Source organism: Chelonia mydas, chromosome 26 (assembly GCF_015237465.2).
Source record: "Chelonia mydas isolate rCheMyd1 chromosome 26, rCheMyd1.pri.v2, whole genome shotgun sequence".
Classification (NCBI taxonomy): Eukaryota; Metazoa; Chordata; order Testudines; family Cheloniidae; genus Chelonia; species Chelonia mydas.
Genome location: NC_057859.1, coordinates 11,333,184 through 11,361,126, shown reverse-complemented (window position 1 = coordinate 11,361,126; position 27,943 = coordinate 11,333,184). Strand labels below are relative to the sequence as shown.

At 46.5% G+C, this 27,943-nt stretch overlaps 2 protein-coding genes and 1 non-coding gene across 10 annotated transcripts in view; 1 reads left to right on the top strand and 2 right to left on the bottom strand.

The window, feature by feature from the left end:
- The window catches only part of TIA1 (TIA1 cytotoxic granule associated RNA binding protein), a 38,250-nt gene extending 32,891 nt beyond the window's left edge, over positions 1 to 5,359 (bottom strand). For 3 of the 7 annotated variants that reach the window (XR_006287603.1, XR_006287604.1, XM_043536491.1), the window contains exon 1: positions 5,024 to 5,239. Coding sequence is in view for 4 of the 7 variants with exons in the window: in XM_043536491.1 (XP_043392426.1) it covers positions 5,024 to 5,049 (26 nt within the window). In the remaining 3 variants the exon portion in view is untranslated. Of the gene's footprint in view, positions 1 to 5,023 lie in introns of all 7 variants that reach the window. The other 4 variants (XR_005223473.2, XM_037886522.2, XM_037886519.2 and 1 more) reach the window with 3 other exon arrangements.
- Positions 59 to 27,640, top strand: PCYOX1 (prenylcysteine oxidase 1). Of its 2 annotated transcripts, none has more exons than XM_043536489.1 (6): positions 59 to 3,830; positions 12,056 to 12,262; positions 22,471 to 22,645; positions 23,604 to 23,815; positions 24,222 to 24,374; positions 24,762 to 27,640. In XM_043536489.1, the coding sequence occupies exons 1-6, from the start codon at positions 3,704 to 3,706 to the stop codon at positions 25,418 to 25,420; spliced, it is 1,533 nt and encodes a 510-aa protein (XP_043392424.1). In that variant the 5' UTR covers positions 59 to 3,703; the 3' UTR covers positions 25,421 to 27,640. The 2 variants fall into 2 exon arrangements, with proteins under 2 accessions (XP_043392424.1, XP_043392425.1); XM_043536490.1 differs by lacking the exon at positions 59 to 3,830 and adding an exon at positions 8,901 to 9,094.
- TRNAG-CCC lies at positions 5,551 to 5,621 on the bottom strand. Its single transcript has one exon. It is a non-coding gene; the product is annotated as a tRNA-Gly (tRNA).
- Positions 27,641 to 27,943: the final 303 nt, after the last annotated feature.

Here is a 27,943-nt window from a genome sequence, read left to right as displayed (position 1 = left end):
TTAGGAATCCTATATTAGAGCTACTTAAGGTAGGGTTTTTTTTTTACATTTTTCTAGATAAAAGGGCTTAAATAACTTATAAACCACAACAGAATAGGAGCTCAGTATATGAGACGTAGAAGGCAGACACTTTGTCCACTCAGCTACCATGCCTTTAATTAACTTCTACTGGAATTTAATGCCTTTTGGCCATCTGCAAGCATGAATAAAAAAGTAATACATTAAGAAAAATGGCAACCTTAAGTATGACCCAGGGACTATATTTTAAAAAGCTACACACCTGGAAAATTTCATCAGGATCAGATTGTAATGTGTGTGCTGATGTTTTGACTAAAGCAAGGATTTCTCTGCATCTTAGTGATAAAGATTTCTCTTATAAATAGTGCAGCTATTATAATGTTTACAGTGATATTAGGTGGAGTAATTTAAATAAAAGTTTTGGTAGAAGAGTCCAGATGTTCAGTAATCAGTTGAGTAACAGCCCCACCCCACATCAAATGTAGTCCTGCACCAGTAATGGCTAGTGACTTATACAGCGTTGCACTTAAATTATTACTGTACATTAAATTCAGTTATTTGAGAACTTATAGCCTTGCACTGCTTTCAAAGTTAGCTTTATTAACAGCATAAAAGTCATAATGTTTCCTAAAAACTGAATATCTACAAATTGAACACTCAGTGAATAACGTTTCCTTTTCACCTGCATAATTACATAGCAATCTAAGAAGTTTCTAGGATGTTGGATTTAGTTGTATAATCTCTTGGCAGCCATACAAAACTTTATATCAGCTGGAGCTGCAAAAATATGTTCCCGCAGGATCAATATCTGCAACATGAATGAATGGTGCTACAAGTTTTCTGACATCTTAGTGTCAGTGACGTCTAATATCAAAACTCAGTTCTTCGTGCATATGTGTCTAGAATATCCAGTTCTTCGTGCATATGTCTAGAATTCTGTATACATATGCAGAATGTCTTAATGGACATGCAAGAGGCATAACATCAGAAAAGCAAACAATGACTCGCTAAATGGTAGTGATGGTTAATGGAGAAAGCCAAAATGGAAGCTGTAAAACATGCAAGTAGTCTCAGAAATGTGAAGTAGAAGAATGGGTTAAAGATATCAAATTTCCACTTCCCTTACTTTTCATTATAGCTTAACTCCTACAGTTGTGTACCTCTGCTACCTAGTCTCAATGGCTAATAACTTTGCAGATTCTTTGGACTTATTGGCTAAAGAAAGGCATGCAAAGTTCTGAGCTGGTATCAAACATTCCTAAAATATTAAAAGCTCTGGTCAAAGAGTTAACAAGAAGCAAAAGGCTGAAAGAGTTCATAAATGTAGTGTTCATAAAATGGACCAGCTACTATCATATTATTTGGGAAACTATGCTTAAAAATTATGCATGCGTAGTAAATCTAAAAACAGATTTGTTAGAGAAATATTTCATATCCATTTGAAATAAAAAATTCCCAAATTCTATTTTCAAAAAAACTGGCACTATGCCAAGCTAATCAATATAAGACATAGTAGAATGGGTGGTTTTCCATAGCTGCTGCTTCAGTAGACCAACAGAGAAAAACTACGCTATTCTAAAGTGGACAAGTCAATATTCCTAGAAGTGGACTGATTTTTTTTTTCATATTTATTACTGAAGTCAAATATGCTAAATGAATTCTCTAACATGTTAACGGGGCAGTTTAGTTTAAGATTTGGGGGAGCAGCAAAGGTGTAATCATAAAAAATGTAGCTCTGAAGACAGACAGTATTGCTTGGTGACAAACTAGCATCCTACTAACTATTCAGCAGTTGTCAGTAGTGCCAAGTTTAAAAAAAACTAACTTACTACTAGTGTTACATTTGTATGCACGTCAAATTCACAACAAGACACAAAATGGTAGTACTTTAAAGTATGTGAGGTGTATTACTGGGGGATGTGATGGCTTTATAGAAATAAATTAACAATACCTTATGTGGAGTGATTGCTGGCAAAATAAGTTGCTAGATTGCATTTACATTGAATACCCCTTACAAATACACTAGAGAAGTCATAATTTATTGGGAATCAAGTTAAGTACTGAATAACTAGTGAAATTTAAAATGGAACTTAACTGTGCTGTGTGCCTGCAAACTGAAAGCAGCATCTCTGGTTTGAAAAGGACACTATGCTTTCCTGCAGTGGTTCTCACCAATGCTGTCCACCCAAGACCCATCTCCCATTGAGCAAAATGAGAAGGACACAGTGGTTGTGACATCGCTTCACCCTGACTGAGAACCCCTGCTTTATTGGCATTGCACATGTATACTGGAGTGTAGATTAGGCTCACTTGCTACATTATAACTCTTCATTGTGTTAATCTAAATATTAACAGTCATTACCCATTGATATTTCTATACTCCACTATCATTTCTACAGGCTTTTTTCACAGGGAGACAAAGCTACAGTAAAGCTACTGTGGAGAGGCAATGACAGATTAAATACATTAAGGGTCCAGTCCTGCACTCCTAAGTGTAACACAACTGAAGTCAGAAATAAGCATGTACATGCAACAATCGCAGGAGCAGGCACTAATATCAATGATTCTTCCGAGCTAGACTGGCTAACAGTTCCAGCAGAGGAGGGAAAGTCTCTCCAGATACGGGAATATTATGGTTTTTCATACCCTCCTAACTATACTCTTCATTAATTAACTGGTACTTATTTCCTCACTGTAGGCTTCAGCTGCTTCTGTGAAGTTCTGCAAGTGACCCTAAAACTTGAATGCTCAAACATTTATTTAAACAAAATCAGTGGTTACATACCTTACTATGTAAACATAAATAGGCTACTCAGGGATTGAGTTACTTAAACAATATAGCTATCAATCCAGCTCAGCTGAGCTTCAAAATATCAAGGCTTTAACATGAATATCTTTATAAAGAAAAGGCTGTTTAAAAACAACCTATGTTCTCCAAAAAAAGCTACTAGAAACAACTATTCTAAGAAAACCAGAAAGATAAAGTTTAGAAGTTGGCAAACACCCAAGGACATGAGTGTTCAATCATACTGTCTTGCTGCAGTTGGATAGAACACTAATTTAATCCTTCTATGGATGAAGGTTTTAGGATTTTTGTGTACAGTTTTACTAATGCTATCAGCTATTCCAAATAAACTCCAGACTCATATGTTGGAAAGTGTCCTTATAGTCAATATCTTGAGCATGTGAATATCGCAGACTGAAATTTAAATTAATGGCACAATATTCCAGATGATCTAACTGTAACTCCCCTGAAACTGACTCAAAAAATTACTATTCTCAGAATATTGCTCAACCGCTATTTTTTGCAGGTCAGAAACACATTCAGGCTTTTGCAATAAGCTGCATGTATTGAGTGCAGCTAATTCATTCTTTAAAGCAGAAGCAGTACACTTGAAGTAACTGGTGAGACCATTAATCAAGACTCCATATGAAAAAAATCAGTTAGCGGAAAAATAAGAACAACAATAGGAAGTTAAAACCTGAGTACGGGGCTGAGAATGTTCTGAAAACGGATAGGTCACATGTTTCAAGCAATTGAAATGGATAAACTGAAAAGATAATGGGACCTTAGTATTTTATAATAGCTTGTTTACTTTATCACTTAGGAAAACAAACTAGAAAAGTTGGCGCAGGTCACAAGAGTCCCGTTTTCCTGAGCAGCAAGTCAGCCAAGACATTTATCATGCCCATGGGACATGTGCAAAGCATCATTCAAGGGCAAATGCAGGAACTTTACCCTCACTTTTGGAAAGATCCCCTCCTTTTGATTCCCCTTCACAACTCCTACCTAAACATCAATACACCTAAAGGTAAGACATTATAGATGGTGGCAGCAGCCTAGCTGGGAGAACAAGTTAATAGAACAGCAAAGCTAGAGATCAGTGAAATCATGAAGTCTAAGCATTAAAAATCACTCCAGATAAAAATCTGTCAGGAAGAGGAAGGGGGGAAGAAATGTAGACAAGAGTTATACCTCCAGCTCTCCCATGTATTCAAATGGAGCCAGTTGTGTGAACTGTTGATTGCTTTGAAAAAGCTACCAGATTTTCAAAGCAGTGTGTTAACGACGCCCACATTACAAGGAAAATTCCTCATAATTTACAACCACCCCCCCATCTCAGTTTATTTTAACAGTACATTGCCCTAGTATAGCAAATACTTCTGAATTTATACAGGATTTACGCCTCCTGTACATTTCCTAAACAGCTTTAGGGTCAGTCTTCATGAAATGGAATCTACTGCGAAGTTGGGTGGTGGCTGTAGTTGTTTTAAACTATACAGGCATTTGATTATTGTTTGGAGGTGTTCACTCAATTAGAAATCAGGATTATTTTGAATCCATTTAAAAGGTCAGGCTTCGCGTTTGCAAATTGGGTTAATACAACTGTACAGATACAAGCAGACACAGATTAAGTCATATGCTCAGGAAAAGGTACACACACAATCCACACACACACACACACACAAAAGCCTTTCAGAGAGAGAACGAGAAAGAAAGAACGAACAGAGGGAAAAAGAGAGAAAAATAAAGAGGACAGAAAAACCATGACTCGGAAGGAACAAAGCCTTAAAAACAGGAAGGGGGAAAAAACAGGGGGAAAAAAATCAGATAATCAATGGAGGGAGGGCACTGGGCGGTTTGGGTCAATTCCTCAACCCCTACTCCCCCCCCCCCGGCCCCCCAAGCTCCCTCTGAGGGAGTGGGGAATGAGGGACCCACTTAGCCTAGGAAAAAACACCCATCAGCCCCCCCCAGCCGGCCCCCCTCCCCCCACAGAGCCGCCCCAGCCGGCCCCCCTCCCCGAGCTGCCCGAGGCGGCGAGATGGAGCTGCCCTCGCCCGTGACCGGTGGCGCTGGGGGTGAAGCAGTCCCAGCTCCCCCGCCCCCGCGGGGAAGCCCCTGCCCAGCTCCCCCGGCCCGGCGTGAGGAGGGGGACCCGGCCCGGCCCGGCCCCTCCCCGCGCAGCCGAACAATAGGCGTGATCGCCCCCTCCCCACTCACAGGGTCTTGGGCATTTCGTCCTCCATGGCTCCACCGCTGCCCCTCCCACCGGGGTCTCCTGCCGCGCCGGCCGCGGCCCAGTCAGCGCCTGGGGAGCCCGAGCGCCGCCGGCCCCGCGAAGCCCACAAGGCGGACAATAAGCCCCGATGCGCCTCTCAAAATGGCGGCGGCGGGGGAAGGGGTCCGGCGCGGCCGGCTCAGAGAGGGGGGGAGAGCAACAGCGCATGCGCAGGGGGGTAGCCCGCCGACCGGCAGCAAGCGCAGGCGCATTACTAACCTCTGAGGCTCGTTCCCTCCGCCGGCTCGGGCATCGCAGACCGTATGCGCGCTACGTCATACGTGAGCCCTCTCCTTCCGCCGGTTTCTTTTCTCTCCGCCTTCCTTCAGCGCATGCGCACTACCGGCCGGTGGCGGTTCCTTCCTTTCCAGTCGCCTAAATGTTACCGCAATCTCCGGCGGTGCGCTGCTATGGTTGACTCCTCTGCTGCTATAATTAAGTAGGGGGTGGGGTGTAAAAAAAAGTTCCGTGCGCCGCCCGGGAATCGAACCCGGGTCGCAAGAATGGGAATCTTGCATGATACCACTACACCAGCGGCGCAGATATGAAGTTTGTCTGGCTGCAGCACTGATGAGCTTTGCAACCTAATTCTGTGGTCCCTACTTAATACCATCCACATAAATCAAATATCCACAGAGAATAAATATGCTCAAATAAATTTGTTAATCTCTAAGGTGCCACAAGCACTCCTTTTCTTTTTATAGATCTGTGTGTGTCATACAGACACAAACAAGTATTTGCGTAGGTGTGTTCACATGCCTTACAAACATTAATAAACAGTGCCTATATGCAAATTAATCATTCAGTATTAAGTATAAGATACACATGCATTGCCCATAAATATAGTTATGTACGGTGTGAACGTGCATTAGAGCAGCTATTTATGTAGCAAATGTTCCTATATGCAAATACAGAATTATGTATATGCATTGTGCAGAAAAGGCACAAACATTAAAGCTGCGCATGTGTGTACAAATGCATAACTGGCATTGCATATTCACATATATGCAACTGTATATTCGCAAGCAAACAGATTATACTGAATGCCATACAATAGTCACATGTATAGAATTATACTTACAAAAACATCCATTGCAGATATTTATGTACAGAAATAAACATGCAAATGATAGAATGATTACATATTAAAATGTAAATGCACATTATATTTTCAAAGGCACATGTAAGATAGAATGAAAATGTAGAAGTACATCTACAAATGCATTGTATGATATATTCCTATTTATTAATAAAGTATTATTTGCCTATGTATGTAGAAATATATCTGGTATCTGTTAACGTAGAGGCATATATCTCACACACACACATACACACGCCCCAATCCTGGAAAGATACACACATAGGCTTAACGTTATTTACTGCCTATAATGTTAAACAAGTGTGTACATCTTTGCAGGATTGGGGCCCATATAGGTATGAAAATATGAAGATTATATGTGCATAGACACTGGAAAATTGCAAATATTATATTTAATATGTATAACATTTAGGCAGATATTTTGAATATATTTATTTTATTTCATCCTGTTCTTTCTACAGGACATGTAGGCCTAGATCCACAAGGCTGTTAACTTGTGGACCCTACTGCCATGGCATCTGGGCGCTTCACACAATTTATAAACATGCACCATATACACCAACTACGCAAGATACAAATATACATACATATATGCACGTATAAATGCAAATATATCAAACAAAAACAACACATCTAGTTAAGACAACAGTTCTTCAGAGCTTGGCACTCAACCCAGTTAGGTTCCGTGTGGAAAACTAGCAGGGTGTTTATAGGGAGGGTGGGAGAGAAGGATGGAATTCACTACACCACCTAGACAGGGTTTTGGACCTCAAAAGGCACATAATCATGAATCCTGCATTATCTCCGCTACCTTCCCTCCGCTACATCAACCCTTGGGGCCACATCTTCAGTTTGTGTAAATTACGGGAATTCTCCAGCTGTGAATCGGGCTCCGCGGCTTATTTTTTGTGCATCTGAAAAAGTGGGTTTTTTACCCATGAAAGCTTATGCCCAAATAAATCTGTTAGTTTTTAAGGGGCCACAGGACTCCTCATTGTTTTGGGACAGGAACACCTGCCCACTGGGAAACAGCCAAACACCCACCTATTTCACAAGGCAGATGAGGGGAAAAAACACTTTCATTCCCTACCGGAATTCAAGTCACCAACAGGCACAAGGGCTAGACACGGTGAGGATCGGTGTCCTGGCTAGGTGTACACTGAACAGAGTTATTACCCATCCAAGTGAGGCCCAGACAGCAAGTGTGAAAATTCGGGACAGGGCGTGGGGGGTAATTGGTGCCTCTATAAGACAAAACCCTGGATATTGGGACTGTCCCTGTAAAATCGGGACATCTGGTCACTGGGAGTTTTCTCTGAGGGCCCTGTGTTGTGCCTGGAATGCCCCCATGGGACATTTAGGGGCTCCCCCCTACCCCCCACTCATCCCTTCCCTAGATCCCGCTGTCTCCCCGGCTCTCTCGCCTCGGCCCATAGGAAATCCTCCCCCCCCCCAGCATCTCCCCCAGGGCACCCCCGCCCCTTCGTGCCCACGGGAACCCCCCTCCTTCCAACACCCTCCCCCCCGCATCTCCCCCAGGGCACCTCCCGCCCCTTAGTGCCCACGGGAGCCCCCCTCCTTCCAACACCCTCCCCCCAGCATCTCCCCCAGGGCACCCCCGCCCCATAGTGCCCATGGGAGGCCCCCTCCTTCCAACACCCTCCCCCAGCATCTCCCCCAGGGCACCCCCGCCCCTCAGTGCCCAGGGCAGCCCCCTTCCTTCCAACACCCTCCCCCCCAGCATCTCCCCCAGGGCACCCCCCACCCCTCAGTGCCCAGTGGAGCCCCCTTCCTTCCAACACCCTCCCCCCCAGCATCTCCCCCAGGGCACCCCCCACCCCTCAGTGCCCAGTGGAGCCCCCTTCCTTCCAGCACCCTCCCCCCCAGCATCTCCCCCAGGGCACCCCCGCCCCTCAGTGCCCAGGGGAGCCCCCCTCCTTCCAACACCCTCCCCCCTGCATCTCCCCCAGGGCACCCCCGCCCCTCAGTGCCCAGGGGAGTCCCCCTCCTTCCAACACCCTCCCCCCCGCATCTCCCCCAGGGCACCCCCCGCCCCCACGGGAGCCCCCCTCTCTCCAACACCCTCCCCCCCGCATCTCCCCCAGGGCACCCCCCGCCCCCACGGGAGCCCCCCTCTCTCCAACACCCTCCCCCCAGCATCTCCCCCAGGGCACCCCCGCCCTCAGTGCCCATGGGAGCCCCCCTCCTTCCAACACCCTCCCCCCAGCGTCTCCCCCAGGGCACCCCCGCCCTCAGTGCCCGGGGAGCCCCCCTCCTTCCAACACCCTCCCCCCAGCATCTCCCCCAGGGCACCCCCCACCCCTCAGTGCCCGGGGAGCCCCCCTCCTTCCAACACCCTCCCCCAGCATCTCCCCCAGGGCACCCCCGCCCCTCAGTGCCCAGTGGAGCCCCCCTCCTTCCAACACCCTCCCCCAGCATCTCCCCCAGGGCACCCCCCGCCCCATAGTGCCCATGGGAGCCCTCCTCCTTCCAACACCCTCCCCCAGCATCTCCCCCAGGGCACCCCCCACCCCTCCGTGCCCAGGGAGCCCCCCTCCTTCCAACTCCCTCCCCCTGCATCTCCCCCAGGGCACCCCCACCCCATAGTGCCCATGGGAGCCCCCCTCCCTCCAACACCTTCCCCCAGCATCTCCCCCGGGCACCCCCGCCCCATAGTGCCCATGGGAAACCCCCTCCCTCCAACCCCGCCCCCGCCCGCTGGGCGCCGCCTCCCCGAGCCACCTGAGCGGAGCGCGGCGGCGGCGGCCGGGATCCCTGCCCGGGGCGAGCATGCGGGCCCGGCTGCCTGCGCCCCTGCCCCTGCCCCTGCTCCTGCCCCTGCTCCTGCTCCTCGCCTGCCTGTGGCGGGGGGCGCCGGGGGCCAGCGAGCTGCGCTACCCGCCCGGCAAGATCGGTACTGGGGGGGCGGGGAGAGGCCTGGGCCCAGCTGCGGGGCAGGGGGCCTCGGCTGGGGGCCCAGTTACTGGGGAGAAGGAAATAGGGGGTTCAGCTGCTGGGGAGAGGGGCAGAGGATCTGGGGTGGGGGGTTCGGGGAGGCTGGGGCCCAGCTGCTGGGGAGAGGGGCAGGGGATGTGGGGTGGGGGGTTTGGGGAGGCTGGGGCTCAGCTGTTGAGGATCTGGGGTGGGGGGTTTGGGGAGGCTGGGGCCCAGCTGCAGGAGAGAGGGGCAGGGGTTCGGGGAGGCTGGGGCCCAGCTGCAGGAGAGAGGGGCAGGGGATGTGGGGTGGGGGGTTTGGGGAGGCTGGGACCCAGCTGCAGGAGAGAGGGGCAGGGGATGTGGGGTGGGGGGTTCGGGGAGGCTGGGGCCCAGTTGCTGGGGAGAAGGGCAGGGGTTGTGGGGTGGGGGGTTCGGGGAAGCTGGGGCCCAGCTGCAGGAGAGAGGGGCAGGGGATGTGGGGTGGGGGGTTCGGGGAGGCTGGGGCTCAGCTTCTGGGGATCTGGGGTGGGGGGTTTGGGGAGGTTGGGGCTCAGTTGTTGGGGAGAGGGGCAGAGGGATGTGGGGTGGGGATTCAGGGAGGCTGGGGCTCAGTTGCTGGGGAGAGGGGCAGGGGATCTGGGGTGGGGGGTTCGGGGAGGCTGGGGCTCAGCTGCTGGGGATCTGGGGTGGGGGGGTTCGGGGAGGCTGGGGCTCAGCTGCTGGGGATCTGGGGTGGGGCGGTTGGGGCCCAGCTGCAGGAGAGAGGGGCAGAGGATGTGGGGTGGGGGGTTCGGGGAGGCTGGGGCCCAGCTGCTGGGGAGAAGGGCAGGGGTTGTGGGGTGGGGGGTTCGGGGAAGCTGGGGCCCAGCTGCAGGAGAGAGGGGCAGGGGATGTGGGGTGGGGGGTTCGGGGAGGCTGGGGCTCAGCTGCTGGGGATCTGGGGTGGGGGATTCGGGGAGGCTGGGGCTCAGCTGCTGGGGATCTGGGGTGGGGGTTTTGGGGAGGTTGGGGCTCAGCTGCTGGGGAGAGGGGCAGAGGGATCCCTGGCGCAGGCCGGCTGGGGCACAGTTTTTGCTGCGAAGGGGGTGACGGGGAGCTGAGGCTCAACTGCTGGGCGAGAGGGTCTAGGGCACAGTTACTGGGGAGATGGGGGCAGGGATAAGGAGTCTTGGGACAAGCTGCCAGGGAGAGGGGAAGTGGGTGACTGGGGACATTTGGGGTAAGAGGGCAGGAGGTGGACCTGGAGCAACTGGCTCCAGATGGGAACCAGTGCAGTAACTGGAATAAGCAGAGCAGCGGGTCTGTGCAGTCACTCCTCACTTAATGCCTTATCTAGGCTCTGTCTGCCAGCCTATCTAGCCCCATGGGCCACTCAAAGCCATTCCCTTCTATAAGAAGCAGATAATGGCTCTTAATCTTGTTCTCTCCCGTCTGCTCACAACCCCCCCATTATGGTCTGCAATCTGCAGTGCCAGATGCTTGTGCCTAACTTGACCCCCTTCAGAACATATTTTTTAAAGCAAACCCAACAGTAAGCAAAACAGGCCATTTCCATTTTTAATAATTGTAAGATGTTTAAAAATATAGATTAATTATTATTGGAGACATGCCTGGTGTTTGGGACAGTTTGGAGCCATGGTTTTTTTTTTCCAGCTCACTAAAATCCTGTAGGTAGCCACAAAGTTCAGGAAACTCCCCAATGTTCATAGACCCTTAAATTTCTGTGTTTGGCGTAGGTCCGTCTGTAAGAAAAGCCTAAGTGAAGCCCATGTGATATTGATTGGATGTCTAGTTTAGAAGTTTGTGAGAATCTGTTACTGAGCTTTAAAATACTTCCTGGATTCACAGTTGCTCATTACTTTCTTTGCCCTTAGGAGTCTATGTTCTCAATAGTTTCCCACCACACACGCAAACTTTGAAGAAACGAGTCTTGTGTCTCTGGTGCCTTGCACCTTGTGCAGTCATTTGCCCCAGTGCAAGGTGGTGGAACGTACGACCCTTCTAGTGTGGTAGCATTTTACACCCACTTTGCATGTTTTTATGCTGGTGCAGATGACTACTACTGAAGCAGCAAGACCGTGCAGGCCCAAGATGTAATTATGAAGCCTAGCTGACTCTGTAGTATAGGGATACCTTGAGAAACAGAGAGCCCAAGGTCCAGGAAGTTAGGAGCCTAAATACCTTTGTACCTAAGTGACTTGCCCAAGTCCATCAAGTGCTTGCAAGTCCCTTATTTTGCTACCACAAATGATAAATATGAATTACTAATTGATGCGGCAACCCCTGCCCTGCAGCAAGATTTGCCAACGTTCCTGGAATGCTAAACCAGCTACGTGACACAGCCAGCTATATTACATACACGATTCATGTTACCATGTGGATGTGAGCAACTCATAATCTTTGGGCTTGTCTGCGCTTGAAATGCTATAGTGGCATAGCTGCGCCGCTGTAGCGCTTCAGTGTAGACACTACTTCTTCCAGTGGGAGGAGATCTCCCATCGGTATAGGTACTCCACGTCCCGGAGAGGCGGTAGCTAGGCTGATGGAAGAATTTGCTGTCTACACTGGGGGTAGGTCAGCTTAAATGCGCCACTCACGGGTGTGGATAGTTCAGTTGACTAATTCTCTAGTGTAGACCAGGTTTCCTGCTTCTCCCAAATTAACGTTCAGCTGAAGGGTTGTGGTTTTAAAGAATTTAGGGTGGGATTTTCAAAAGCACAAAAGAGATTTAGGAGCACAAGTCACTTAGGTGCTTTTGAATATTCTACCCTCAAAATGAAAACTCGGTCTCTGTCGTCCCAACGATAGAGACAGCACTGGAAGAAGAGAGCCATAATTGACACTAGCATGAGGGCTGCCTGAATTGAGAGACTTGGAATGTATCTGTGTAAATTAACTAAAATGGGGAAAATAACTTCCTTTCAAAATGTATCTTCAGCTGTTATCGGAGCTGGTATTGGGGGCACCTCGGCAGCCTATTTTCTACGCCAGAAGTTTGGGAAAGACGTACGGATTGACGTGTTTGAGAAAGGAACGGTGGGGGGCCGTTTGGCGACTATAAATGTGGAAGGAAAAGACTATGAAGCAGGAGGAGCCATCATCCATCCTCTTAACCTGCATATGAAGCATTTCGTGAAGGTGCTAGGTATGTGACTTTTCCCTAAGGAGCAGAAGTCGCTGGGCTCATTTCTCCACTCACACCAATGCAAATACAGAGGAACATCAATTTAAGTCAATGGAGTTACATTGGTATCCATGAAAGGACAATCCATCAGGCTGCTGTGACATAGTGGGGTGCAATCCAGACCAACGGGGGGCTGTGTCACCCCTGCCTTCTTACCTGGAGTCCCTTGCAATGTCTTAGAATCATAGAATATCAGGGTTGAAAGGGACCTCAGGAGGTCATCTAGTCTAACCCCCTGCTCAAAGCAGGACAAATCCCCATCAAAGCAGGACCAATCTTGCTGATATAGCCTCCAACCTGGACTACTCAAAAACAGCCTTCCAGTATGCAGCTCACTCCCAGATGTGTTTGTGTAATTGCAGCTTGCCAATCACACCCTGGGTTTCACTAGCCTGGCTTATACTGCAGGGTAATCCCAACACACTCCCAGTCCTGGATTTCCCCTCAGAAACGTATGCCTTGTACTGCCCCATCCTCTCCTGGACAGTCCAAATATACTAAGTCTGTTACTCCTTTAAGGGAATAATATACACTAGCCTGTTATCTTAGAGTTACCCAGACACTTTAACATAAACACCCTGGATTAGAAAAAACAATAAAACAAGATTATTAACTACCAAGAGAGATTTTGAGTACAGGTAATGAGGCATAAAAGTTACAAAGGTTACAAGAAAAATGAAGATAAAATGCTTTCTAGTGCCTAACTTAACAAACGATATTAGATTCAAGCAAAGTTTCTCAGCATATGCTTTGTCAAAGTCAGATTCAAGACTCACTGAATTTGTCAGACCACTCTGTTTATTAGCAAAGCGCTTTGCCAATGCACCCAGATATATGTGAGCCTTCTGCAAAAGCTCAAGCTAACTTATTTATACAGATAAGCCAAAGCCAATTTAACATAGGAGACAAAAGGAAGCAGAAACTGACAGATATACATACATATCTTATTTGCATACTAACGTTTGCCAATCTGCTAGCTCAGTAGGAGCTCTAAGTTAATTAGTTTGAGGACCCATTGTCTCACACTCCTTAATGTTTCTCTTCCTGACAATTATATTTCAACAAACCTTTCAAGCAGCATTTCTTTAATGAATTATACTTTCAATATAATTCATTCTACTTTCACAATCCCTCCTTTTGGTTAAGCTACGCAATGACCAACAATTACTGGGTTCCACATATCAATCGTTCTTTATCTCTTTGTTCATCAGTGATATTTAAAATCATCAAATTAGCACTCTGGTTTGGGGCAGCTATCTGTGTAGCATGCCTGACACAATTTCGGATACAACAGGAAAGTAACTGAAAACATACAAAAATTATTAGGATTCCAAACAGGAGAGTTAGGGCTCCCTGAAACAACCTGTTTCCTGTGCCAGAGAAATTGAAAAGGTTACTTAGCCACTTCCATAAAGAACTTGGCTCTTCGTGGGGAAGATATGCGATTTGTTCTAAGTGGCTAGCACGATCTGTTACCTCATTGGTGTTGTCTGGTATATACACACAGCAGTCTTTTTCAATGAGAGCACAAGTCCCTCCTTTTGCCGCCAGCACTATGTCCAATGCCTGACGGTTTTGGAGGGCCATCTGTCGGATTGCCCCTGTTTCTTTGGCCAGGGCTCTTAAACTTTCTCCGGTTTCATTTGCCATTATTTCAACTACTGCTTGTAACCTTAGGAGCCTTTTTGCATGGTGTATTACTCCCCCTCATGGTATGAAGGAACTGCCAATGGCCTCTTCCCAGGTTAAGTGGCTTATGTTAAGTCCCTTCTTTTTCGCATGAAATTGCGGAGGCGTTCTCGAGGGAAGGTTCCTGGCACTCGGAATTGTGGGAAGAGTCGGGCGGGATAACAGATTCCTGACGAATTAGCTGGTAGTGCAGTATAAGCTCTGGTCCCACACACCCAGTGATGGCTTATTAAGGCCGGGAAGGGTCGGTTGCACCCATTTGTCATATAGGTGTTTGCAAAGGAGGAGTAGTATCCTCCAAAGGGTACAGGGTAATTCTCCTTACGAGGAGTGGTGTTATTTGCATGACATTGAAAGATTGTATTGTTTTCACTAAGGTTACTGTAGGGGGAACATGAGATTGATTTCTCTGTTTGATCCCAGGTTGAGAAAAAATTCGTATCTCCATACCCGGCCCGCCACTTTTTAGTTTTGTTTGAATAATCCCATACACCATTGGCCACAATATGCTGAAGGCAACAGCTTTTCCCCAGATCCAGCCCTGTCCCATTACACACCCAACGCCAATGACCCCTTCCCTCCACCACACTTATCCATTTAGATGCATTTATTCCCACCGCTTCCCAAGTGTCATTGCTGTTCCATATTTCGTTAAATGGAAGAGGCCCTCCAGTGAGGTCTGGGGACTTGAGTGGGATAGCCAGGACAGGAACACCAGTTTGAGAGTGGGCTGGGATGTGGCTGCAGACCCAGCAATTAGAAATATTAAGGGTCTGAGCTATCCACACCTGCTGCTGGATAAAAGAATTGTCATCGTGGTCTCCCCAGACCGTAAGATACCAGCAGCCGAGAAACAGCGTCTGCTTCTGGCAACTCTTACGAGAGCGTAGATTGTAATGTATTGCAGGCTGTTCCTCTGCGTCTTCTTCTGGAGTCAAAATTGACTCTGCGTTGTCCTGAGGTGATGATTGGTTCTCTGGGGGCGGTGCCTTCTTACACTGTGAAGCATGTATCCACGCTGTGATGCCAGATAGTTTAACAGCCGTCTGTGTAGTGAGCAGTACCTGATGAGGACCCTTCCACCGGGGTTCCAAGGCGTGCTTTCGATGAGGGCGCCGTATGTAGACCCAATCACCTGGCTCGAGGTTGTGGCAAGTGTCTGAGGTGGGTTCCATGGGCCAGGCGACTCGAACCCGTGAATGGAAGTGACTTACAGCTTGCATTAGCCCCTTGCAATACTGAAGGAGCGCACTGTGAGTCAAGTTCAAATCTGGAACGGGAGTAATGGTCGTCATAGCTCGCATAGGGCGTCCCATAACAATTTCAAAGGGACTTAATTTATGCCTTTGGGATGGAGTGGATCTCATGTCCATAAGGGCTAATGGTAAGGCTACTGGCCAGCTTAATCCTGTAGAGTCACAAATTTTAGCAAGCTTATTCTTAAGTACACCATTTCGTCTTTCAACTGCACCTGCACTCTGTGGGTGGTAGGGACAGTGCAACAAGTGTTTGATATGCAATATACGGTCCAGGTGTTGAACAAGTTGTCCAGTAAAATGTGTACCCCGATCACTGGACAGAGTAGCAGGAATTCCCTTGGCAGGCATAATATGATTTAACGAACATTTGGCAACAGACAGTGAGTCAGCCTTGCGACAAGGAAAGGCTTCAATCCAACCAGAGAGAATAAACATACCATAACCAATATAAATTCATATTGTTGACGCTTACGCATTTGTACAAAATCAAGTTGCCAATGCAAGAACGGTGCTTGAGGCAGGCCCCGGAACCCTTGGGCCACTTTTATAGGTTTACCAATATTATGGCTTTGGCAAATGGTACAGGCTGCACAGTGGCGGGCTGCAAAAGAGCTAAAATGGGGGGCCCACCATCCTGTCTTAGTTACAGCAGAGACCATCCCCTCCTTTCCGACATGTGAAACACCGTGTAGCAGGGCGGCCAGAGACGGGTAGAGTGAAAAGGGGGCTACAAAGGCTCCGGTAGGCAAGCGCCAAAGAGAATCGGGATGTAGAGAGCAACCTTGGGCAACCCAGGATTCTTTCTCGGTTTCTGGGGCCGAGTCTTGGAGCAGGGTGAGGTCAGTGCGGGACGGTGGCGCTATAGAAACAGAAAGGGAACCTAGAAATGCATCTGGGGAAGGTTCTATGGCAGCAGCATGTTTAGCAGAGGCGTCAGCAAATGCGTTACCCTTAGCAACATCAGTATCCGCCATTGAGCGGCCAGGGCACTTAACAATAGCTAGGGCAGACGGAAGTAAAACTGTATACAGGAGGGCAGCAATGTAGGGCCCATTTTTAATAGGGGTACCGGCAGAGGTAAGGAAACCCCGAGTTTGCCAGAGGGTACCAAAGTCATGTACAACCCCAAAAGCGTAGCGGGAGTCAGTGTAAATGATGGCGGAGCGTCCCTCTGCCTTAAAGCAGGCATGGGTGAGGGCAACTAATTCAGCGACTTGTGCTGAGGTTACAGAAGGTAAAGGCGCAGCTTCCAGGGTTTCAGAGAGTGAAACTACAGCGTATCCTGCAAGGAGACGACCTTGGTCGTCTCGAAAACAGGAACCATCACTAAATAAAACAAGGTCAGAGTCAGGGAGAGGCACATCAGAAAGGTCAGAGTGCGAGACGGTGACAGCAGAGAGTTGCAAGGCAGTCGTGGGGATCACTGTCATTAGGCAAAGGAAGGAGAGTGGCAGGGTTTAACTGAGAACAACGCTTTATGGTGATATATGAAGCTGATAGTAGTAAAAGTTCGTACCTGGTAAGGCTGGCAGAGGAGAGGTGGCCTGTGTTACGTTGTAGCAGGAGAGTTTCTACAGAGTGAGGGACCAGGAGGGTAAGAGGAGAGCGGAGAACAAGGGAATCAGACATTTCGACTAGGCGCACTGCAGCAGCCACAGCACGCAGGCAGGGGGTAAGCCTTGGGCAACAGGGTCTAAAGTGGCAGAGAAATAAGCCACTGGGCGGTTCTTTTCTCCGTGCATCTGAGTGAGAACTCCGAGCGCACACCCAGCTTGTTCGTGGCAGAAAAGGGTAAAAGGCTTAGAATAGTCAGGCAGCCCTAAGGCAGGGGCAGAAGCCAAACCCTGTTTGAGGGAAACAAAGGCAGAATTGGCCTCAGGGGGCCACGGCATGGGGTCAGGCACAGAGAATCGAGTGAGTTCCTGGAGAGGTTTTGCAAGGGAGGCATTTTGGGGAATCCACTGTCTGCAAAATCCAGCCATGCCTAAAAACTTCCGGACCTGGCGTGGGGAGCAGGGTCGGGGAAAGCTAAGGGTAGCTTGGACGCAGGGGGAGAAAGTGCACAGGAACCCTGGGAGAGGAGAAAGCCAAGGTATGTGACAGAAGCTTGACAGAGTTGTAGTTTAGAGCGAGAAGCTTTGTGACCCTTATTTGCTAGGGCAGTAAGGAGCACTAAAGAGTCAGTTTCAGAGGCAGACAATGAAGGGGAACAGAGGAGTAGATCATCTACATATTGGACCAGTATGGACCTGGACGGGAAAACAAGGTCAGCAAGGTCTCAGGCTAATGCTTGGGAAAAATATGATGGGCTTTCAGTATACCACTGGGGCAGTGTGGTCCATGTGTACTGTTGCCCCTTGTAAGAAAAGGCAAACAAGAACTGGGAGTCAGGGTGAACAGGGACAGAAAAGAAAGCAGAGCACAAATCAACAACAGTAAAATGAGTTGCATCTGGTGGGATAGAAGCCAGAATCGTCGCTGGGTTAGGGACAACAGGAAAGGCAGGTATGACAATGCGGTTAATGGCCCGAAGATCCTGAACAAACCGCCACGATTTACCATCAGCTTTTCAAACTGGGAGGATAGGGGTGTTACAGGGGCTGGAGCAGGGGATAATAATGCCTTGTTCCCGCAGGGCAGTCATGACTGGAGCAATTCCAGCCTCTGCTTTGGGGTTTAAAGGGTATTGAGACAGGCGAGGCAGAGGTTTGGAGGAATCAAAAATAATGCAGACGGGGTCAGTATGTAAACGGCTCACTTCAGACGGGTGGGTTGGCCACAGAGAGGATGGGACTTGTGAAATTAAGTGTTCAAAGGACGGGACCAATGGGCAGCAGGGGACCGGAGTGGAAAAGGGAGTTTCAGACAGCAGGGAGGCTACAGAATCATTCAGAGAGGACTGGGGAATTTGTAAGTAGACACCATTCGTGGAACAGTAGATGGTACAGCCAAGTTTACATAACAGGTCCCGACCCAAAAGGTTCACCGGAGTGGAATCTGAGAGGAGGAATGCATGGTCCTCGGAAAGGGGACCAACCTGGACTGGTAGAGGTTTTGAAAGCGGATAAGAGATTGGGACTCCCGTAATGCCCACAGCGGATATAGTTTTTTTCGGAGCGGGGAACCTCAGGCAGGTCGGCAGTCCGGACTGCAGAGAGCGAAGCTCCCGTATCAACAAGGAAAGGGAGAGAAAGATCATTAATAGTCAAAACACATTCACCCGTGGGCGTGAGAGGTAGTAAAGGAGCTAAAATTTCCTGAGGTTCCCTGGTGTTCTGTCATTGCTGTGGGACAAAGGAAGTCTGGGGACTGTCTGGCTGTGCCGACAGGGGGTCTAGCTGGTTGTTTACAGAGCTATTAGGCCGGCACGGACGCTCGTTTTTCCAATGTCCGGGTTGTTTACAGTAATTACAAACACCCCCAAAACCCGAAAATCCAGTTCTCCAGCCCCTCCCGTGACCACGTCCCCCTCCCGGGTACTGTTTACCTTGCCCTGAATAACGCTGTATTTGCAGGGCCATTAACTTTTGGGAAGATGGTTCCTCCTTTCCCTTTAGAGTGCGATGGCAGGGTTCTGCCACTGATTGCAATTTATCCATGGTTTCAGTTTCCCACCCAACACTTACTCGCTTTAGCACACTGCCAATAGCAGGTAGGAGGCCATTAACAAACGCATGAGCCAGGGCACCCTTCCCATTTTCACCCGGTTGCTGTATACCAGAATGTTGCAGAAAAACATCAGTCCGTCGGGTGCGCTAGTCACCCGGACTTTCTCCCTGTCGCTGTTTACAGCAATGTATGGCTGTCCAGTTTGTTTTTGGAGTCCATACTCGAGGGATGGCCTCATGTAGGTTTTTAGCTCGGTCTTTACACTTTTTCCAGTGTTCAGCGTCAGGACCGGTGTCTGGTAAAGTTGAACGGCGCTCGCTGATGGGCCAGTTGGCTGCTGTGAGCCATTTTTCGTGCTCGCTAAGGGTTACAGGTAGCTTGCCCAGCCGCAGGAGGTCTGCCTCAGAGGGTTCATGGGTGTCGCACACTAACAAGAATTCCTCTGCAAATGTGGTAGGATTTTCCAGGGGCTTTGGAAAGCCTTTTACAATTGAAAGGAGCTCTGTACGAGTCCAGGGTTTATAGCTCCAAGTGGGACCCTCTTGTTGGCCCCCAGTATGCAGGATTCGGAGGGGAGCCTGGATAGGTTTAGAGCCAGAGCGTAAGCGTTGCGCCCAATCAGTGTCAAGGCTATCTTCTTATGTATGGGGAAAAACAGAGGAGTCAGGCAGACTGGAGGGTTTCGGGAGAACGGGGGGTTTTTCTTTATGGGTCTGAGTGGTACCGGAGGAATGGGCCTGGGCAGTATTGGACGATCTGGACTGGTCTGAACTGGAGACCCCTGGGAGTTGTTGTGACCGCCTATTGATCTGATGCAAGGATGCCAGGCCAATTAATGCATCTTCCTCATCGTCATCCCCAGAATTTAACAAGGGGTTTTCTTCGTCCTTTCCCACAATGAGATGGGAGTATGAAGGGGGATGGGATCGATCCTGGTTTTCTCAGAGAATGGGATAAAGGGGAGCGCTCGGTCTGGCAGCGGGAGAGGAGGCTTCTAATAAAGCTTTTAACTTATCATTTGAATCTTTGAGAAAGGCAAGTTTTGATTCTGTCCACCTATGATTTGCCTCTTCCCACCACTGCATGAAACAATCAACCTCTCCTTTTGCCAATTTAGTTTTAGGTTGGCCGAGTTTGTCTTTTAAGACGTCTACTCGGTCTTTGTCCCAAGATCCTAACAGTGGCCACTGAATTTTGGGATTCTCCTGAGTTAGCCTAGACCATTTTTCCAGAAATTTACAGGAGTCCAGACCCTTCCTAAAATACATAAAATGAGCCGGTGTTCCTTTAGGGAACTGTCCCGACTTAGACGTTTGGTTACCCATACAGGAGGACTTTCCACACCAATCACACAAGAAGGAAAGTTGGGTTCGTCAGAGCGATGCCTGGTGCAACACACAAAAGGAGCCCACAGGCTACTGCCTCAATCGCCCTTGCTTTCACACCAAGGGTTTTACCCAAGGTGCGGTGCGGCTGCGACTGTGCAGATTTCACTCACTCAGACTGTGGGGACAGGAATCCTTTGGTCAGCCGATCCCTGGATGGAGACGACACCCAGACTCAAACACACCACAGGGAGGATGGATAGACACAGAGACAAGACAGTCCTCAGTCCGGACAAAACACAGAAATAATTACCTGACCAGATTCCTGATGTCAGATCCCGGGATCCCTACCAGAACAGAGAGGGAACCAACAGGTTCGATGGCGTAGACTTCACTGTGGTCATGCACCCTTCCATTCTGGCGGAGGACCGCTCGGGCCAAATGCCCAGGTGCCGGCTTGCCACGGCCGTCCTAAGAACGGTCAGGAGTCACACGGCCCCAGTGAAGACGGTTGCCATCTCGGTGGGACCTCCAAATTGTCAAGGTCAGATTCAAGACTCACTGAATTTGTCAGACCACTCTGTTTATTAGCAAAGCGCTTTGCCAATGCACCCAGATATATGTGAGCCTTCTGCAAAAGCTCAAGCTAACTTATTTACATAGATAAGCCAAAGCCAATTTAACATAGGAGACAAAAGGAAGCAGAAACTGACAAATATATATACATACCTTATTTGCATACTAATGTTTACCAATCTCCTAGCTCAGTAGGAGCTCTAAGTTAATTAGTTTGAGGACCCATTGTCTCACACTCCTTAATGTTTCTCTTCCTGACAATTGTATTTCAACAAACCTTTCAAGCAGCATTTCTTTAATGAATTATAATTTCAATATAATTCATTCTACTTTCACAGCTTCAAACAGTTTTATTGACCAAACTCTTCGGGTCAGGACTCCTCCCACAGAGTCCTTTCTCTTCTCATGTGCAGAGAATGAGGTGGGTAACGGTGTGTTTGCTTTTTATAGTTTCAGCCCCCTCTTGAAAAACATTTTCAGTTGAGAACCAGGAGAGAAAGTGTGTGGAAGGATGTTCTCTGCTGGTCTTTTTCACTTATGTGAGCTTTCTTTATTTATTTTCTCCATTTCCCCCCTTCTCCTTGATGACTCTGTTTACTGCTTAAATGCAAATTAAGACAAGCATACACTCCTTTATTCAAGACAGGTCTGTTTGACCAGTTTGGTGCTACGTGAGTCTAAACGTATTTTTAACGTCATACAGGGGAAATGTATAACTTTAGTCCTGTCCCCTGAACTTCATGTATAGATGACCTCTCGAGGTCCCTTCCAGTCCTATGATTCTAAGCTGTTACACACATTTTACCATGACATTACCGATCCGCAAGTAAAGAGTTTTCAAGTGACACCTCACAAGGCATATCTTATACAAAGATTATTACAATAGTGTGTATGATGTGAACCCAGGGGTGTATTCCATTACATCTGCCCAACTAACAAAACTGTTATTAGAGTCTCCTTGGGTTTGGAGGCTGGCAAGCTTCAGTTTGGTGACTGTAATAAACAAAACAAAACAAATCATATGTATTACTCACGGCTGCTACTCTGAAAGGTGTTATTTTAGAGGGTTGAAACGCTTTATATTTTTTAGGTTTTTTTGCAAGATCCTTTTGTTCCTTCTAAGTGTTTAGCTGCTCTTGACTAAATGGGATGACCACAGCAAAATATCTAAGGTATATTGTAATAAATCCATGAACTTCCTGGTTATTGCTATACTGTATACCACAGCCACTCTGAATTTTAAAGCCAGACAGAGACTAGAACGCAGAGCTTCTTGATTCAAAGTACAGGTTCATAGTGCTTGAGCTGAAAGGAAATCTCTGTTAGCAGCTCGTGGCCTGTTTGAGTAGCTTTGATTCTCTCCACTCCAGGACAATACTGAACATACACATTATCCTGCACATTACATTATCGTTCACTTGAGTTGAAACAATCCTGGTATAATCTTAGAGGAAGTCATTTTGAACTCCTGCACTCTTGGGGCACCACTCAAATTTTTCAGAGCAAGCTCTGCTGCTCAGATTTTTAAAAGGAAATAATAAAAATCTAGACAGTTTGGACTGATAAGTCAGAATTATTACACTTGTCATTGTTTATAATGATGCACCTTCTATGCTTCCTGAGCAGTACTGTGCAATAGATAGACCTGTTCCTTTTTAAATTATGCCAGCAGGCCCTGGTAGCTTATGGCAGATATTTCTCTCCTTTGCAGGACTCTCTGTTCCTGAGAACCGAGATGGCCTTCTGGGCATTTACAATGGAGAAGAGTTTGTATTTGAGGAGAGTAGCTGGTACATTATCAATATTCTGAAACTTCTCTGGCATTATGGATTCAACCCTGTGCGAATGAACATGTGGGTGGAAGAGATCTTGGACAAGTTTATGAGGTAATGATGTAAAGCCTGAACTGAATTAATTCTCCTATTGGAGTGATTTAAAAACTGGTGGGTACTGTCTATGACAATGGATGCTATGGAACATTTATTAATAAAGAGGTTTGTTTTTTCTTGGTCCTCTTTCTGTTTCTCTCCTGTGATCTTCCTGGGTCTTTTTTCCAATGAGGGTATGTCGCAATATAGCTAGGGCAACCCAGGATTCGTTCTTCATGGCAGTGGGGTGATCTCTATGAGTAGTTTTTGTTGCCTGCCCTTTTACTTTGTAAACTATTCTAATTAAAACAGGATTACTGTTTAAACAGTGCAGTAAGTTTGTAGCAGTAAGCACAAACACAGCAATCACCACTTGTACATTGTAGAATGTAGACCAGACAACATAATTTTGAGCGAAAGGAGTCATCAGTACAATTTGCCCTAATGTAGTGTGTCCATCACGCTGGCATTTGGGTGCATAAAACACAGAAACAGGCGTTAATTAATAACTGCCTGCAGTGACCAAAAGTACCCACCCACGAGGAAAGAAGTCAGAAAAGTTATGAAAAGACCCAACAGGGCTTTGTTTTAGATGGGTTAGGCTATGGTTTGGCTGGCAAGATGAGCCTTGTCCCTTGTTCTGAAGTTTAAGAGATTCTGATGGTCCCATTGAGAATCCCTTGTCTCCAGTTCCCAAGAAAGCACTTCCAAGGACTATCGGCACGAACACCACAGCTGATCTCAGTTGTCAGGAGGGAGCACTGGAACAGAGACAAAATCTAAAATGGTCAGACCCCTCCGCATACTGGTCTTTGCCGAGAAAAATGAAAAACTGGAAGTGCACTGAGAAATTCTGCTATTTCTGTAAATGTTTTGCATTTACATTAAGTCAGTGACTGCAAGTCAATTGTTCTGTGCTAATTTGTATAGTCAAGATTAGTCTTCTATTAATATGTCTTTCTCCTTTTGGATAAAGAATCTACCGCTATCAGTCTCATGACTACTCCTTCAGCAGCACAGAGGGCTTGCTTCATGCGCTCGGAGGGAATGACTTCATCCAGATGCTGAATCGGACCATTGATGAGACTATGCAGAAGGCTGGCTTCTCCCAGAAGTTTATCTATGAGGTGGTTACTCCAGTCATGAGAGTCAATTACGGCCAAGGCGCCAACATTAATGGGTTTGTAGGTGCGTGTTTAATTGTCTTCCCTTACTTACAAGTTTCATCTGCTGACAGATGAAACTATCATTAAAGGGCTGGGTGTTGTGACCTCTGCTGTGTTGTAATGGAAACTCATTCTTAGGATTCTTGCTCCCTAGGCGTGGGTAGGCTTTGAAGGCGATGCATTCAGCCCTAAGGAAAGGGGGATTACTTCTGTTGCTCACTGTGATATTCCGATAGCTACTGAACAATTTTCTTTCCTATTTGGTACCATTATTTTTAGCAAGTTTTGTGTGTCACTTTCCTAGAGACCTATAGTTTTCTTAGCTCCATTTTACTATTCCAGCCCTGAGTGAAGAGCAATCCCCTGCTTAATTCAGTGAATGGGATGTTAGAACAGTATGTTTGGAATATCATTCTCTTCCCTTGCAGGTGCAGTGTCTTTGGCAGGTGCAGACTCTGGACTTTGGTCAGTAAAAGGTGGCAACAAACTTGTCTGCACTGGCCTTCTTTATGCTTCCAAAGCACAACTTATCTCTGGCACGGTTACCTCTATAGAGGAGAGAACGCGGCCCAAACGCACAGGTGAGGCGCACTCGCTTTCTTTGGACTTAAGAGGAAAAGGCTTTAAAACTAGAGATTGGCATACGCTGAAACATTTGGATGCCGATCTCAAGAGCCCTGGTATTCAGGTCACTACGTACATATAGAGCCCATCTGATTTTTAGGCCCCTTATAAGGAGTCAAATTGAGCACCCAAAAATCACTAGTCTTGTGATTGTTCTAAATTATGTCAATAAAGGATCCGGTGTGCAACATGTGATGCAAAAGTTCTTAGTCCAATAAGGGAAAATTCCCCCCTCCGCTCCCCCCAAAAAATTCTAGTTTACAAAAGCATTAACCCAAAAAAATACACTCATGTCCTGTTGCCAGGAGGATTCTGCATTCTCTCAAATATTATCTTTTTTCCAGGAGGTACAGTTAAGTTGTATGAAGTGAGCTACAACTCTGCATCAGGGTCAACGACAGACATGTATGATATAGTTCTTATTGCTACACCACTGAATCATAAAATGTCCAACATCACCTTCCGGAATTTTAACCCGCTCGTTGCACAGTTCTCAGACCATTACCATCAGACGGTGGCAACTTTTGTTCATGGGCGCATAAACGCATCCTTCTTCGGCTACAAGGACCCATCCCGCTTTCATTTAGCTAGCATTTTCACAACCGAAAATCCCAAACTGTTTATCAACAGCATAGGTGTTGTCTCTCCTGTCCAAAACACACACGAGGAAGTGAAGCAACCCATGGGACCTGCTGTTTGGAAAGTGTTCTCGAAAGAACCACTCACCAAGGAGCAGATGAATTTGCTTTTCTCATCCTATGAATCTGTGAAAGAGAAGAAGTGGCTGGCTTACCCGCACTACAGTCTCCCAAAGAAATGCCCACCTATAATCCTCCATGATAGAATATACTACCTTAATGGCATAGAATGGGTGGCAAGTGCCATGGAAATGAGTGCAATTGCCGCCAAAAATGCAGCTCTCCTTTCTTACCATCACTGGTATGGAAACATGAACATGATCGACCAGGAGGATTTAAATGAGAAACTCAAAACAGAGCTGTGAGTTTTATCCAGGTATGAGTGGCAAACCCCCATCACTGATGGGAGTCTAGATTGCCCAGTGCTGGCCAGAGGAAATTGATGATGGTATTGATCAAATGCTACGTCCTTCTTGCCCATCTTACTGTTAAAAATGAATATATGGCAATGTTTTTCCCTGTAACCTGATACAATAATCATAAGTGTTACCTATCACAACAGTGAAGGTGGAAAAAGTCCAGAAGAGTGTAGGATTTTTAACTGGCTCCTTCCCCTATGTGTTCTGAACCCAGCGCAGGAAAGCACTTAAGCATGTGCTAAAGCCCATCCCTATTCAAGATAAGCACTTAAGCAAGTATTGAAAGTTAAACATGTGCTTAAGTGCAGTCCAGACTAGGGACCTGTTTATATATAATTACCTAGTTCCTGATCTTGCGAACAGGTAAGCATGTGGTTACGTATTTGCAGGATAAAGGCCTTAGTGTCTGCTGTGTTGTGTGTGATGGTTTTACATAGCAAGGAGGGAGGAAACTCTTAAATATAGGAAAAAGGCAGGTGGATGTGGAGCCAGGTGTAACACACATTAAAGTAATTTCATTTTAAAAATCAACAAAATCAAATTTTGAAACTAGCCTGCAAGAGGCTGTCTGATCACGTTATTGGCTCACCTCATTTCCAACTGCTCACCCATGTTAAGTTCAGTACAAATTAATTCCATGATTTCCTAATGTAGTATCAACTTTCCATGTTAAGCAATTGCTTTTGTTGCCACAGGGGTCTTATGTGAATAGAAAGAGGCAATGCCCTACCATCTGAAAGGGTTTGAGAGCCCTTCTACTAGATTTGACTTTGCCTCTTTTAAGGAAAATAATTTAAAATTGGTTTTAAAGGGGTTTTTTGTATTTAGTTTTGAGGTGTGGAGCAGTCTGGGTGCATGTTCTGTAATAATCTTGATTTTTTTTTTTCTTCATTCTCCTAGTTTTATTGTAATCTTAGCAGCCACATTAGATGGCCTTTCCTTTGGGAGACTGTAGTGTTAGGTTCTACAGTAGAGAACCTGAATATAATTTGGATAACAGTGAATGTGGCTTCTTCCCAGCTGAGGTTAATATAAAGCTCTGAAAAAGGCCATAAGTCACGGGATCACAAGGAACTGCAATTATATTTTTTAAAGTTTGGTTATTCATACATTGGAATCTTACCTTTTTTTGACAATCTCAGTACAGATTATTGGTCTGACATAGCATGTATTAACAGTACTGTAATTTATTTTAAAGCATGCTTTTCAGGTGAGTGAATACAGAGGGTATTTAAGAGGAGAGAGAAATAAAAATATTTATAGAGGGCTACAGAAGGAGAATGGTAGATGGTATAAATTCTACACATGCTGATGATAAACACATTAACGCAACAGAATCCTAACTAGTCAAGGTGGTTGAGAGACACCAGAAATGTTAGGAAAGTCAGCAGTCAGTGAACTCACAAAGACATGCCAGCCACGCAGTAAAAAGGAAGATTTGAATAATTTTGGGATTTTACTTTCTAAATAATGAGGTGGGGGGGAGGGGTCTCTTGTTTCTTTTGATTGCACAACTTGTGTAAATTCTTTTGCTTGTAGGGCACTAGGGCCATATTTTTACACGTGAGGCTAATTTAAATGTTTTTAATTCTTGATAGTTTTACAGCTTTCACAGAATGATCAAGCACAGTAAATCTAACACGTCTTAACTAAATCTTCTTTTGCTTTAAGTACCAGCGCTCCAGAGAGATTATGAAATGTTTGCAGAAATACGTGGTTGTCAGTGGTCAGTTTGTTTTTTTTAAATCAGGCTGCTTTAACCAATTAGTGAGCTGAAGTCCTACAAGTAGTGATACTCAATACTCAGCATAAATTTGTATGGGTTTTTACTCTACCTGCTGTCTAATGTCAACAGAAATTCAAGGTACCTAATGAAGCACTGTTAATTTGGGGAGGGATCATATTTGATTGAAACCTTTGCATCACCTATAAAAGCTAAGATGACTAAACAGGAAGTATTTCATTTTGAGTTTTACTGTGTGATTTGATACTTCACCTATCCCCAGGCAATGTCTTGCTGAAAAGACATCAGCAAGGAAACAGATGCCCTCCACCACCACCCCTTTCTTTTTAAAGGTGCTCTATAAAAAGAGAATTTTCTTTTAAATGGATGAGGTTTTTAATTTGGGGCTATGGTAGTTTGTAAAATTAAACTTTATGGAAATACTTCATTTGTCTTTAGATTTTTTTTCACTAACACCTGTTCTTCAACCATTAACTAGTCCCAATAGTTTTCAGTCTTTTCAACAGTAATAACCTGAGACTGGGCTCCTGATCTTGCAAACACTTATAGATGTGATTAGGCCCATTGACTTCTCATAAGACTACCTTCCACTGTTTATGCCCCATTTGTTGCTTGCATTTCTCTCCGTAATCTGTGCTTTTAAAATCTAATCTGCAGTGTTGTTAGCAGTATAAGTAAAGCCTTCCAACTGAATTTTCTATGTTTAAAGGGAATTATATATAAAA